The following is a 15,387-nucleotide window of genomic DNA, read 5'->3' as shown; positions in this document are numbered from 1 at the left end:
GCATACAGTAAAGGTATAAAAGTCTATACAGTGAGTGCTCAGACATAAGAATTCCAAGTTCGTGTAAACAGCCAAGAGAAAACTGAAAAGCTAGAACAATGTGCCAGGTTCTCCATGTAAACACTATTCAATATTGCATTATATGAATCAATATACAGCAAGCACAATTTTCTTCACAAAGTATTGAATATAAATTATTAAAAATCATTCTTCAAATTGTAACGTAAGATATCAGTAAGTTAAACGCGTCTGTAAGACAAAATTGATACCCTTCAGCACTCTGAATAAGAAATTAAGCAAAATCAGTTGTAATTTTCATAAATTGAACTTATAATATGCCTCACAAATAAATGCAACATTAGTTGATTATTTTCAGCAAGATTACTTTCTGGAAATAATTCCATCAAATGCTAAGTGTTTATTGCATGCCTATATATTGTAAATTTGTACTCTATTTCAAGTAAGACTGACAAACCCAACTACCATCCTAAACAAAAATTTGCTCAGCATGGTTATGATTTAGATTTAAAATAAAATACAAAACAGTTTTCCCATGCAATTACTGAAAGTAAGCTCCAACCTTCTTACTTCCATAAAGAGATGCTATATGACCTTTCAGTTTCTTTCTCAGTTCCAGGCTGCAAGGAAGCCCTCGTGAATCTGTACTGTTTCAATGAAATGATGTATAGGCATAGCAGCTCCCTTCAACATAGCAAAACTGGGTTAACAAAGACTCATTTGTTGATATGACTTCTCATAGGAAGAAGTCCTTAGAGACAAAAGGAGGGGAACAAAGCTGGCTGCTCTTTAATGATGCCTTTCTGGGAGTACAAGAGCTCTCCATCCATCAGAACAAGAAAGCAGGCAGTGGAGGCAGGAAGCTAGTGTGGTTTGGCAAGGACCTGCTGGTCAAACTAAAGAAAAAGAAGGGCAAGTACAGACAGTGGAAGTAAGGACATGTCACCTGGGAAGAGTACAGAGATGCTGTCTGGACTTGCACAGATAGGATTAGGAAAGCCAAAGCACAGATGGAACTGAACATGGCAAGGGATGTTAAAAACAACAAGGAGGCGTTCAACAGGTACATAAGTCAGAAGAGAAAGGCCAAAGAGAACATATCTCCCCTGCTAAATGAGAAAGGAGAACTGGCTACAAAAGATACAGAGAAAGCTGAGGTAATCAATGAGTTCTTTGCCTCAGTCTTCACTGGCAGCCAAGATTCCCTGAACCTGAGCCTCTGGGCAGAAACTGTGGGAGCAAACTCCTCCTCACTGTAAGGGTGGAACAAGTCCAAGACTGACTCATGACACTGAATGTCTACAAGTCCATGGAGCCAAACGACATGCATCCCAGGGTCCTAAGGGAGCTGGCTGAGCTAGTTGCCAATCTGCTCTCCACTATATTTGAAAAGTCATAGTTGTCAGGCAACGTCCCCAGTAAAAAGAGAAACATTACCCCTCTTTACAAGAAAAGGAGGAAGGAGGACCCGGGGAACTACAGGCCAGTGAGCCTCACCTCTGTGCCTGGGAAGATCATGGAACAGATCCTCCTGGAAGACACATTAAGGCACAAGGCATGAGTGGATGAGACAGCCAGCATGGCTTCACTAAAGGAAGATCAGGACTGATCAACCTATTTTCCTTCTATGATAGAGTGGGCATGGGTGCACAAAGGGAAGGCAACTAATGTACTCTTAAACATTTTTATTGAGACGGTAGGATTGAGTGCACCATCAGTAAATTCACTCACAGCACCAAGCTGAGCAGTGTGGTTGATACAGCAGAAGGAAGGGATGCCATCCAGAGGGACCCTGATAAAAATCAAGAGCTGGGCACTTCTAAACCTAATGAGGTTCAACAAAGCATAGGACAAGGTTTTGCACTTGGATCGAGATAATCCCAGATATGTATATGAACTGGGACAAGAACTCCTTGAGAGCAGCTCTGTTGAGAAAGACTTAGGGGTCATGGTTGATGAAAAACTGAACATGAGCCAGCAGCACATGCTTGCAACCTGGAAGACTGTATCCTGGGTTCCATGAAAAGAGGGGTGGCCAGCAGGGACAGGGAGGTGATTGTCCCTCTGTTCTGCCCTCATGGTGCCCCATTTGGAGTATTGTGTCCAAATCTGGGGCCCTTAACACAGGAAAGATATGGAGTTTTCAGAGAGGGTCCAGAGGAGGGCCAAAAAGATGATCCAAGGGCTGCAGCACCACTCCTATGAAGAGGGGCTGAAGGAACTGGGCTTGTTTAAGCCTGGAAAAAGAGAAGGCTGCGGGGAGACTTCATTGCAGCCTTCCAGTATTTAAAAAAAAAATTATAAACAGGAGAGAAATGAACATTTTACACAAGAAGAGAGAGACAGACTAGTTTAAAACAGTTCCCCCTCTGCCTAAATCTCCCTTCCTTTAGCTATCAGGGGGAAGTTTTTAACTGATAGGGTGGTGAGGAGCTGAAACAGTTTGCTGATGTCCTGCCCCTGGAGGTGTTTAAAGCCAGGCTGGATGGGGCCATTAGGCAATCTGATTTAGTAGTTGATCTAGCAAGCCTGCCTGTGGCAGGGGGGTTGGAACGTGACAAACTTTAAGGTCCCTCCCAAGGTTCAAGCCATTCTATGATATGATTAAAAATTAAATGTACTGATCATAGAATCTAATCTATGAATCATATAATTGCCTTGCTTTTGCATACTGTACATGAGTAGCGTGCTTTACTTCCCTTGTGTTATATGCAGCTGCAAAGAATTTTTAATTTTAATTAAAGGCATACAAAATACTGTCACGAGCTAATTTTTGTAATTTGACAATTTTCTGGGCAGAAGAAAAACTCTCGTTTTCTCAGAAGAAAAATATGATACTGATTTAATCAACAATTTTTTTCCTAAAAATATGCAAGAGCACAAAAAGAAGTGCTTGGAAGCTTTTTTTCCACTTCGGCAAAGCAGTGAGATGCTTACCACTTGGGAAGCACAGGCCATTGTAAGAAACCCTTCTCAGATGGTTGGACTAGATGATCTTATAGGTCGTTTCCAACCTTGTGATTCTATGAAACTTGTTACCTATCCAAAGAAGCTTTTGGCCATTTTACATCTGCTCTCATATTAAGTCATTTCTGTTCTTTCAGTTGCAGTGCCAGCTAATACTGTACATTTTCAAGAACTGAACTATCAATATGAATACAGATCAATGAAAATAACAGAATGCATAATAAATAATTATTTCTTCCAATGTTTTTTTCCCTCAAGTACCTGTTAATGAATTTCTATACTTTTACATTGTTAACTTTAAGTGAATATTTCTTCCATTGCAATTCTGACAGATTTTTTTTCCTATTTTATAGGAATGGGAAATGGTTAAAATCCCTCAATAGAGCAGCTAACATCTAATATCCCTATTACAACTTATTCTTTCAGTTCTTCCTATATCTCCTTACAAAAAAAAAAAAGAGCACAGCAGGTGGCTAGTAAAATTTAATGCAGATCTGTAATGAGTCAGATCAAGTAGCTGGCAAGCATTCAAAAATATAATCAGAAATCAGTGCACTAAAAGCTTACTCTGCTCCTGAAAAAAAGTTACACTAAAGGATTCCAGTGTTCTATTAAATATTAAAACAACTATTTTAAAAGAATGAGACTATATACTAATCATTTTTCTTTGTTTAAATTTGCTTACCAAAGAGACACTAACAAAAATGAAGGCTATTACATTTATAATAGTAAATTCTATTTAACTTTTTTCTTAAAAAAAAAAAAAAAAAACTTACTTGAGCATTTTTTCCCAGATATCACTGTCATAAAAGGCATGGCTCCAGCCCATCTTAACTGTTCCAACAATAACATTCTGCTTAAAAACATCTGATCCCAACTTGTGATATAGTTCTTCGCAATCATCCAGAGGGATATGGAACAACCCCAACATAAAAGCTAATATAGCTCCTGAAAAGAAATATTTTGAAATGGTAAGTATAGTACATAATGAGATTATAATGATGGATTATTAATTACCATAATATTCATAGGTTAAGAAAACGTCTGTTTTGAAAAGGGTGATCAACTGACATTTCTAACACCAAATTCCTGTTAAAACATTGTTTATTATTTTTGAAGGACAACTAGAAATTAGGAAGAGTCTATTTTCAAAAATGAATTATTTTAGACACTGACAAATGCTATTCTTTTATTTTGCAGCCTTCATCCCTGCCAAAACATATATGGCCAGAAAGCAGGTTAAATCCACTGTGTTATTTGGAAAGAGAAATGTGTAGGAGTAGTCTGTGCTGTAGCATTTAAAGATATTTGGAGCATTACTTGCTGTCTTACAAACTCCTTCATTCTTTAAAGAAAACTTCCAGCAAATTCTGTAACAGGGGAGCTTTTTTTGGTTTGGGATATATTTGGTTCCAATCGTTTATAATTAATCATCGACGGAGGCCTTGCAGAAAGGTCTAGATAGAACAGAGCATTGGATGATCATCAACCACCACGAAGTTCAACAAGGTAAAATGGCAGTTGCTGCACTTGGAGTGGACTAACACCAGACACAGCCTAGGAGACCAGTGGCTTGAGAGCAGCTCAGCAGGAAGGGACCTGAGCGTGCTGGTGACAGCAGGCTCAGAATAAGCTAGCAGTGTACCCTGGCAACCAAGAAAGCAAACTGCATTTTGGGGATGTGTCAAATACTGCAGAAAAGCCAGTCAGCCAAGACAATTCTCCCACTACGTTTAGCACTGATACAGCTTCACCACAGCGTGTGCAGTTCTGGACTTCACAGTATAAAAAAAATACTAAGGTCCTTGAAAGCTTCCAGAGGAGGGTAACAGAACTGGTAAAAGCGTGGCAAGGTATGTCCTATGAGGAGAGGCAGAGAACATCTTGTATATCTAGCCTGAAGAACAAGAGGCTGATAGGTGACCTCATTGCTCTTTGCAGCTCCCTGAGGAAGGGAAATGCAGAGGAAGAGGTCAGTTTCTTCTCCTTGGAACCAGTGACAGAACATACAGGATTGGCACAAAGCTGTGTAAGAGGAGGTTCAGATTGGATGTTAGGAAAAATGTACTTACTGTGCAAGTGGCTTAACACTGGAACAGCTTCCTAAAGAGGCAATGATGCCCTAAGCTTGTCAGTGTTGAAGAGGCATTTGTGTTACATTTATGCTCTAACATTCAGTTAACCCTACAGTGCCAGGCAGTTAGACTTGATAATCTTTTACGGTCTGTTCCAACTGAACTATTCTATTCATACACACTGCCATCTAGTGTGTGCATAAAACAAGAATGACTTACCCTCGTAGGAAAAGAAACAGTTTCCAAAAAGCACAGTTGCAGAATACCAAATGCAAAAACATTTTCCCCATTATCACCTGAGAAACAGCATCAAAATCCACAGTCTGTTAGCACACAAATGGCAACAGATATTATCAGGCAAGTTACCCATTAAAGGGCTTTGCTGAAATCTGTTGGATGGTAACAAGACACTCCCAGGAGAGAAAAGCTAAAATCGAAGGTGATGACCTGATGACCCAGTGAAAACATGTCTAACGCTTCCTCCACTTTCTAGCCTGTTATCACAGACTTCTACACTCCAGCAACCATCTCAGCCTTGGCTGCCAACACTTCAGAGAACAACAACAAAAAAAAAAACTACTAAATAAAACTTGAGAGGCTAAGGAGCATATCTTGAAGAACATGGACATACAGAAGGTCAATAAGACCTAACATAGGCAAGAATGTAAGCTGAAAGATGAAAGTATTTCTTATTCAACTCAGCACCAGCAAGATGTCAGTAGAAACTCTTCATCTGGTCTTAATGGAGACCAACTGAAAAAAATACATATATATATTCACAAAAAAACACCATGTGTCAAAGTAATCAATCTCTAAGGAAAGACCAAATAAACGATGAAAGCCTTTAAATGCACAGCAGACTGCTTCAAAGAGAAAGGAAATAATGTCATCCACGGCCCTAGGGAATTAGGACATGGAGAAACGCATTTGAACTGCAAAAGGATGATTGACATTACCTTTTGGAAATGCTGTTGTCTAATGACAACAGAGCACTAGAACAAGGTTTCCGAAGACATCTGTTATGATACAAAATCTGACAACTGTCAGCAGTGAAACAGGCATAGCTTATTCATCTTTTGGGAAATGAGAAAGATTTTTTAGATCAATTCCAGCTTTGTAATACCACAACTTGGTGTATTTATGAGTTGTCTTGAAAACATATTTCTTCAATCAGGAAGGTGTTCAAAAAGCATTTCAAAACTAGAAAGAAAATTTGAGGGAAAAACCACACCCAAACCATTAATAAAACTGCCAACCTAGTTTCAGGAGGCTCCTAACCTACAAATCCATGAAGGCTGGGAGAACGCATAGGAAAACAAATCCTGTATTGTTCTCAACTTCAGAGGATTTTCGGAGAAGATCCTTAGGATCTTATGCAGATTTCCTATACACTCAAAACTGGTGACCAAAGAGATCACTACAGTTCAGATGTCTCTGTAGTAAAATAAGTGAGAATGTATAAACAGGAGGGGGAAAAACTGCTTACAAGGGTAGACAGCAATAAGACAATGGGGAATGGTTTTAAACTAAGATGGGGGAGGTTTAGGTTAGATATTTGGAGGAGGGTGTAACACACTGGAACAGGTTGCCCAAGGAGGTTGTGGATGCCCCATCCCTGGAGGCATTCAAGGCCAGGCTGGATGTGGATCTGGGCAGCCTGGTCTGGTGGTTGGCAACCCTGCACATAGCAGGGGGGTTGAAACTAGATGACCATTGTGGTCCTTTTCAAGCCAGGCCATTCTATGATTTCACAAGTGGTTATCTAAGCATGCTGTTTTTCAGTGCATCAGAGCATGTCAGTGATCCAAACCATACAATACTTCAGAATGGGACTAAGTATTACAAAGATTACTAATTATATTAAGATTTAGAAAGAAGTCCTACTAGCATTCATGTGTGGAGGAGATCCACACATGGAAAACATGGAAGTATGCACTTGGCCTGATACATATTCTCAATTTATAAACTGCTCCATGTGACTGAACTATAAGCACACCACTACTGAGAAGTAACTCTGACTGATGTATTTGGAGACATTGTAGGAACTGAAAATACAAGCAAATGTGCAGGCAAGAAGTTCTCAAAAGGTTAAGTGTTGTGTCCATGAAAGCATACCACACTCCAGAGCTCTGAGATAAACACATGGAATTTCCAGTAGCTCAGTTCATGGAGTAATAGTACAACTTGCTTTCATCTATGGACTTTTGTACAGCACAAACTCAGTATAGAATTTACATTAACTTTGTTCTTCATAAAAAAAATAATGTTCAGTGGCCCTTGTTGCATTTCATGGGCTGAAGATTTTCTGGTACCTCTAAGCCCAGATATAATGCTTGGCAACAGGCAAGCGAGTTAAGTTTGTAAGGCATCATTATAGGGATCTTCTTGTGTGGCTGCCACGCTTATACCCCATGATCACTATAGAGAAGTACAAGATACCTATCTACAAAGACTGTGATAAGCAAAACCTAACCCTCAAAGGACACACAGCTAAGGATAATAAGAGAGATAAGTAGTGCAGCAGAAAAGAAGAAGATCTGTAACATAAGGGGCATCCCTCTTATTTTTTGTAAATCACAGTTCAACCAGCTGCAATCACCTGCAAATTCCATTGGTATAAATACAAGTACTAACAATGTAGATCACAATGGCCAAGTACACAGGTAGCACAAGCTGACAAACATTCACAATCTCCCCCAGCCAAGATAGTCATGTATTGTACTTCTGACTAGCAGAAACAAAAACTTGCTAATGGAAATAAAGCTTAAAAGAATGCATTAAGCATTTATTAGCAGTTACAGAGTAGTGGGATTGAACCAAGTAAGAATAGTAAGCCTCTCTGTTAGAGATAAAACATCTTTATCATGATGGCAAATTTCACTAACAGAACTTTCCTAAATATATGAAAAGAAACAACTTTCTACTACTAAATAACCTTATTAGTAGTCTCTGAAAAAAAAAAAAATTAAGGTAAAAGCAGCAGTCATAACATGCCTACAAACAAATTCTGACTAGTAGACAAACACTGTCAACTTCTCTATTTTGATCCTACAAAGCAGTTTCTGTCTTTGAAAACATGGACAGTGTATTTACCCATAATGATCTATTTAATATATTTCAGAACTGAATTGTAGTGGAGGATAACGATGTGGGGGGAAAAAAAAAAAAAGAGAATTTGGGTTTCTAAAGAAACTGAACTACTAAATGCATCTCTCATGTTATAAAACAGAAATGCACTGTAATTAGTTTACCATAACATCCTGAAGCAATGGTGGTCTTTCTAAAAGAAGCTTATCTTTACAGTTGCCTCCTAGGGAGAGGCAACTTACTGAGTCACAGAGTAATAACTGAAGATGGGAGGACTCTCTAGAGGTCATTTAGTCCAACCTCCTGGTGAAAATGATTCAACTAGAACATGCTGGTCAGGATCCATCGTGCACGGATATATCAGTCTGACCAGGCAACTCATTCCTACTGTCCAACCATCTTTGCAAGAAAAAAGGTGCTTCCTTCTCTTAATCATAATTTTCTATATTCCAGTTTCTGTTAACTCTTCTCCTATCACTGCGTACCTTCACAAAGAGTCTTGCTTCATTTTCTCTCTATTTTCATATTAGTTGAAAGAGCAATAAGGTCTCACAGAACCACAGCCTTCTCTTCAGAAGGCTGAGTTAAGAAGAATATCATGAATGATCCTAAGTTTTTAATGTAGAAGAACTAAAAAAGAAAGCCTTTGGAAGTTAAACCTGTACTTTCCCCAGCTTACAATAAAAATCAGAAATCTGGCAAATTTTGCAAAATCTACATTTAAGTCCACATGTTCTTACTACATTCATAACAAAATTCCAACTTGTAGAACAATAATTACCTGTGCTTACACCACAAATGTAGTCAAAAAGATGATGAACTGGCTTTCCAGTAAGTTCTTCTAGCTTCCGCAGTGTTTGAAGTGCAACTAAACCCCTGAAATACACAAAAAACCCAACACATTCATACACAGTGGTAGTTTTATCTTATGTAGATTTAATTAAACCTACCTTTGCTTAATTATAACTGATATCTACAATATTAAGAATCAAGAATATTCCAGGGAATGAAAGCATATTGGTATCAACCCTTTCCAGTCCAATGCTAAAAAACTGCATAAGGCAGAAGAAGCACTGAAGCAAGCCCAATCTTGGCAACACATTCTGCTGAGAACAGAATCGTGTGCTACCTCCAACCCTAGCCTGGCTTGTGTTGAAGAGCACTATTCAGCCCTGCACAAAAATCAGCTGAACACTACCAATTAAGACACAGAACAGACAGTAGTCAGTGATCAGGCTTACTCTCTGGACTTGCTTCATTTTCATGGTATAGATATCATTACTGATTTCTAAAAATAAGGTGCTTTAATAGAACCATTAAGAAACTCCACATCAGTAGCAAGTTCTTGAAAGTCTTACCCTGTAAAACATACCACACAAAAAAAGAAACCTCCTTAATTCACAAGGAGACACATACAAAATTCTTTTCTTCCTATTCATTTTATTAATAAGTTTATATTAATTTCACGGTACTGTGTGCACAACCAAGTTTATTCCTGTTTTATAGGAACAAAACAATGCCTTCACAGTCGAAGCTACTACTTCCCACTAAACAAGTTGAAACTTGTAAGTACTTAAGAAAAAATATACAATTTAGACATATTGATAGTAATTATACACTATACCAACATAGCAGCCCCATATTTTTAAAATACTACTATCTAGTGCAAACATCAGGTTTGCACCACACTCTTACTTCTTAATGAATGCTACTGATTTTGGTGCACATAAATAAATACTATGAGGAAATAAAAGCGGAAGTATTTATGCTATGGACGTTATACTCTGTTCTCTAACAATGAAGATTAATCAATCAGTTAATATTTGCTAAAAACATTTCTTCAAACATGCCTCAAAACATAGCTGTCAGTAAACAAGATTTTAAACTTAATGCACATGATTTTGATGATCTCTACAAATTCTGGTAGGTGTACAAATTAACACAAAATTAGAGCACAGCCAACTGTGGTATTAATGGAAATTTACTCACAAGCACATGCAAAAGTAAGTACCTATGACTTGAATAGTCAAATGCAACAGAACTGTAAATCAGAAAATTCCATGTTTAGGCACAAAAATATTAAAGAGAAACTGCAATTCTATTCCCAGATACACTATGAAAAGAAATCTATGAGTATATGAAAGTTTCACCTTGTTCCTCCTCCATCAATAGCAAGGACTCGAATTCCCCAGCCTTTCACCGGATCTGTATATCCAATTATTGCCAAAGTCTCTCTAACAGCAGCCTGAAGACTTTCATCATTTGCTTGTCTCAATCGCAGTAGGCATGGGATTATCTTTTCCTGCAGTCAGAAGGAAATAACTTTGTATTTGTCAAGATGCTTACACTGAAAGAATTCACACTAGTTTTGCATGTTAGAGTAATAGCCGTATATTAACTGAAGGATAACTTCATTAAAGCCATCTCTATATCTAACATGGGGAAAAAATGTCTCCAATATTATGCTGTATGCTCCTTATTGTTAAAATAGACAGCTATCAAAACTCAACAATCAAGTTGAAATTTGAATTCTTCTAATATATTTATTGGTATTTCAGTTGTTGTTGCATTTTACTAATTTAGTTTTATTTATTGACATTGTCACATATGCTTAGTACTTTAAATTTCTATTTTGCAAATTAAAGTATAGCTAAAAGCACAGATTTTGCAGATGTCACTCTGTTGCAAAGCAGGAAGTGCATCTGAAGTAGCACAATAATATCAAAAGAAACAAAAGTTAAAATTCTTCCTCATACTGACTAATCTTTACATTTGGAATTATTATCACAAAGATACACAGGATTATAATCAAGGTACGAGTAGCAAGCATACTCTCTCGTAATAAAATAAATCATAACTATTCATGTGCATGCTTGACTTATGTCCAGCCAGGATAATTCATCTGGCTGGAACTTCGCTGCACCAGTTTTACAGTTCATGTCAGCCACTTGTCACATCTGCTGGGAAAAGACATGGGACTGAAGCACTGTGATTTGGTCAGTAGTGCTGGAATAGTCCACCACCTAACTCCTGTCCTCTCACTGCATGCAGGAAAGAAAACACGTAGAACTAGATTACACAAACATTATTTGATGGCTATGCTCCAGCCCTGTCCTCTCTCTTTAAAGGGAACACGTAAAGAAGCATCACAACTATTGTACACACAGGGATCAACTGTACCATACATTCATTTCTGGCCAATTGCAAAACAGAACACAGTGTACAATCATCACCTACCACTAGAATTAGCTATATTATCTATCCACGTGACAATGCTGTATGCTTCTAAATAAACATAACAATCCTAAGAGTCTTAAGCTAAATTACTGATAGCGTGCAGATAGATCTGCTTGAACCAGTTAAACAAATAGCTATAAAAAAACCATATTCTTCACAAGTAGAAAATATGCCTAGCCCACAAAAGCACTGAAGAAAATTTTACTTTATAAGACTTTCTCTGATAGATATTTATTGCTTGTTTAAGCATAATTGTTTGCACCTTAATTGCAACTCCTCTGCTCTCTGGAAATTCCAGGAGATGGTAAGTCAGTTCTTCAACCCTGCTGATACAGACTCTTCGATTTGAGGATCTTCGTAGGGCTTGAACTAATGCTCGAGTCCTGTTATCAATACTCACTCTTGCTATGATCTAAAACAGATAAAAGTTTTACAAAGAACACAGGACTACACTAAGACATGTATGCAAATTGTCAAGACTAACTGCAGAAGGTTATTTTAAGATGCCACAGAAGTGCTGGACAGCACTTGCTGTACTGGAAGTCTGCTACAGAACACAACGGTTTTCTTAGATATAAACAGACTTTGTTTCCCAGAAAATAAGTAAAGAATGCTCACAGTAACAACGTACTGAACAAACTGGTGCCAGTATTTCTAACGGGGTGTTTTTTCAGGACAACTCCAAAATTACAGCAGGTAGATCATGAAAAAGCGTAACATTACTGTAACTAGTACAAGAATAAATAGCTACATCTACCCATAATGCACATAGATATGACCTATATACACACACTATACGTACACATGAATGTATACACGGCTATAAATATATGTAGAAACAATAGATATGTAAAAATAACACTGAAAAACTTGCCTTTTCTCTCTGAAGGGACAGATGTTTTTCCCTCTCTTCTGCAATCTTAGTCTCTTTGACTTCATCCTCCTCATCCTTCTCAGACCCTTCTTGCTCTAACTGTTTACTCTTTTCCTGTGCAGCAACTTTTGTATCCGATCTTAACTTGGGAACCAATCCACCAATGTAACTGTCTACAAAAGCCTGTACACTGTTACTGGGATATGAAAGAAAGTTTGCAATACTTTTTTTAGTGGAAACTGGAAGAGCAACATTTGACTTCTCAGCACCCTGAGTCTCTGTTTCAGGAGCTAAAGGAGCTGCCGAATTCACTGTTTCTTCACTAATTACAGTACTCTCTGATGAATCAAGCTTGGCTTCACTTTTAGAGCCCTTTAACAAAGCATTCCTCTTCTTCTCTTGATCCATAACAGAAATATTACTGAAGTACCAGTTGATATGATCAGCAACAAAGTTATAAGTCTCTCCAAAACTTGTAGAAAGGTAGCTTATATGAAAAAGGTGGTTTTTAGCAGATGCTGAATCTTCTGGAATATCTTGATTAGTGTCACTTGTACTATTTAACACAAACTCCAAGTTTTCATTTGTGTTACTGGATTGCTTGGCAGCTAGGCCTCTGTTGCAATCCTCCTGAGTTCTGGCATCTGAGACTTGTTTACCACTTCCCAGACTCACGTTGAGATTATTTTCATCTGCATTACTTTTAGTATCCTTTCCTAGAGTACCTGAGTGTGACTTTAAACGAGCTATTCGCGAAACCAGTTCACTGTGAGTGCCAGACACTGCCTTTGAAACAGATTCTATAGTATTCTTAATTCGTGACATGCGATTGTTCACTTTTGCAAGTCCTTTGGAAGAAGAAGTTAAAAGTTTAGAAACTCTGTAATACAAAAAGTCACGACTGAAAATGTGTTTACTATACCACAATGTTCTGCTCCTGGCCCATTTATACTGAGGCTCACTGGTATGAAAAACTCTAAGATGAATGGCATGACTTATTCTCCAGCAGACTTTAGGTCTATACAAACACGGGTACTTGTTTCTTTGCTTCCACCAAAGACTTTTTGGGTTAATCACAAAGAACAAATATGCATCTAGAGACAAATGAACTGTCATTACTTATAAATTAGGCCCTTCCTTTGTTGTTTGTCTACTGCATCCCGGAAAATATATTTCAATAAATAAGCCTCAAATTGTGGCGTTACCTGGAAAAAAAAAATAAAATAAAATAAAGGAAACATCAAATCAATAACAAGTTAGACTAAAAGCTCAGAGTTGTTTAAAGCTGATGCAGCTTATTTACTGCTCCAGTGAAAGCAGATAAATAACCTCACAGTGGTGATACCTAGTGCTCAGGACACTTAGTAGTAAAGTCCCAACAACTACAAGGCCTGATGTTCACAGAATCACAGAATGGCCAGGGTTGGAAGGGACCTCAAGGATCATGAATCTCCAACCCCCCTTGCCACATGTAGGGCCACCAACCTCCACATTTAATACTAGACCAGGCTGCCCAGGGCCCCATCCAATCTGGCCTTGAACACCTCCAGGGACGGGGCATCCACAACCTCTCTGGGCAGCCTGTGCCAGCACCTCACCACTCTCTCTGTAAAGAACTTCCCCCTGACATCCAATCTAAGTCTTCCTCCCTCAACTTCAAATCAATCCCCCCTGTCCTGCAGTTATCTACTCTTTCAAAGGGTTGATTCCCCTCCTGTTTGTAGGCTCCCTTTAGGTACTGAAAGGCTGCAATGATGTCACCCCACCTCTCCAGGCTGAACAAGCCCAGCTCCCTCAGCCTGTCTTCATAGGGGAGGTGCTCCAGTCCCCTGATCATCTTTGTGGCCCTCCTCTGGACCCTCTTGTACAGGGGGCTCCAGACCTGGACACATTACTCCAGATGGGGCCTCACAAGAGCACAGTAGAGGGGAACAATCACCTCTCTGTCCCTGCTGGCCACCTCTGTTCTGATGGAGCCCAGGATACCATTTGCTTTCCGAGCTGTTCATCAAAAGTTAATGTTCACCTTGAGCAACATGCAACCCTCACCAAAACCAATTAGTGACACACAGAGGAGTGTCTGCTCGTCCCTCCCATGGGCAGAAATTTGCATGTTTTTCAGCAGGTGTTTTTGTGCAACGAGACAAAGTTCCAAATGAAAATGATAAGGTACTGGTGCTTCTTGGAGGAACTCCTCTCCAGGGCAGAAAGAGCACCAACGCTTTGATCAAATCTGTGTAACAATGAACTAAGTTCAATGAAGCGATCCCAGCCTTAAGCCAGTACACTATATAATTCCTATTCCACAAGCAAATCACGAACTTTTCTAGGGTATTCACCGATCCGCGCAGACACGCGGGCTCAAACCCATCATTTACCTCACTGGTAAACGGCCACCCCCGGCCCAACTGCTGCCAAGCGCCACAGCCGCGATGAAGCCGAGGCGGGACCGGCCGCAAGCAAACGGCTGCTACTCACGAACTCCCCAGGCCGCGTCCGTTCCCACCCGTCCAGCGATACCGCAGCCACCGGCCGGGGCTGATATAGGCGGGGAGGCGCTGGGGGACGGGGCGGAGGGCGTGCTTTGTTTGTACCTTCACCGCTTCGCGGAAACGACTACGCGAGCGCCGCGTCAGAGGGCGGCGAGGCCCGGCCGGCCCCGCCTCGCCCCACGCCCACCCCCAAGTGCCCGCCACGCGCTGGCGCCCCCTCCTCCGCCCGGCGGCCGTGGGTACCTGCCAGGCGGCGGGTCCCCGTCAGGCGGCGGCTCCCGCCGCCCTCACGAACGAGGCGGCCGCGGCTCACCGCACGCCCCCCGGCTGAGCAGGGCGGCGGTGACAACAGCCGATAGCGGGGGAGCGGCCAGAGTGCGCATGCGCCGCTCCCGGTGCGCCGGAAACAGCTGAGACCGACATCCCCCGAGCGCTGGGGGGAGGAGAAAGGGAGGGGGCGAGGGTGGGTGGTGTGACGTGATTCTCGCGCGGTGTTTGGGGGAGGAGCCGGGCGGGAAAAGGTCGCTGCTGGGGTGGGGCCGCGGCGCATGCGCGGGAGCTGCGCTTGGCGGGCGACGTGTGGAACGGCACGGCTCGGGTGGCACGGCGCGAAACAGCTGAGTGTGCCCGCCGGCAG

At 40.5% G+C, this 15,387-nt stretch overlaps 1 protein-coding gene across 3 annotated transcripts in view; it reads right to left on the bottom strand.

Annotated features, from left to right (window-relative positions):
- PNPLA8 (patatin like domain 8, phospholipase A2) overlaps positions 1-15,144 on the bottom strand; it is a 34,988-nt gene extending 19,844 nt beyond the window's left edge. Inside the window, exons 1-6 of one of the 3 annotated variants that reach the window (XM_031589590.2) lie at positions 14,994-15,144; positions 12,259-13,463; positions 11,647-11,796; positions 10,298-10,449; positions 8,929-9,023; positions 3,762-3,933 (exon numbers count right to left, since the gene is read on the bottom strand). In XM_031589590.2, the coding sequence (XP_031445450.2) occupies positions 3,762-3,933; positions 8,929-9,023; positions 10,298-10,449; positions 11,647-11,796; positions 12,259-13,374 (1,685 nt within the window). In that variant the 5' untranslated portion in view covers positions 13,375-13,463; positions 14,994-15,144. Of the gene's footprint in view, positions 1-3,761; positions 3,934-8,928; positions 9,024-10,297; positions 10,450-11,646; positions 11,797-12,258; positions 13,464-14,636; positions 14,931-14,993 lie in introns of those variants that run through there. The other 2 variants (XM_031589587.2, XM_031589589.2) reach the window with 2 other exon arrangements.
- Positions 15,145-15,387: the final 243 nt, after the last annotated feature.

The sequence above is a fragment of the Phasianus colchicus genome, chromosome 1 (assembly GCF_987193195.1).
Source record: "Phasianus colchicus chromosome 1, bPhaCol1.hap1.1, whole genome shotgun sequence".
NCBI classification, from domain to species: domain Eukaryota; kingdom Metazoa; phylum Chordata; class Aves; order Galliformes; family Phasianidae; genus Phasianus; species Phasianus colchicus.
Note: the sequence above shows the minus strand (reverse complement) of the source record. Positions and strands in the feature narration are given on the sequence as shown.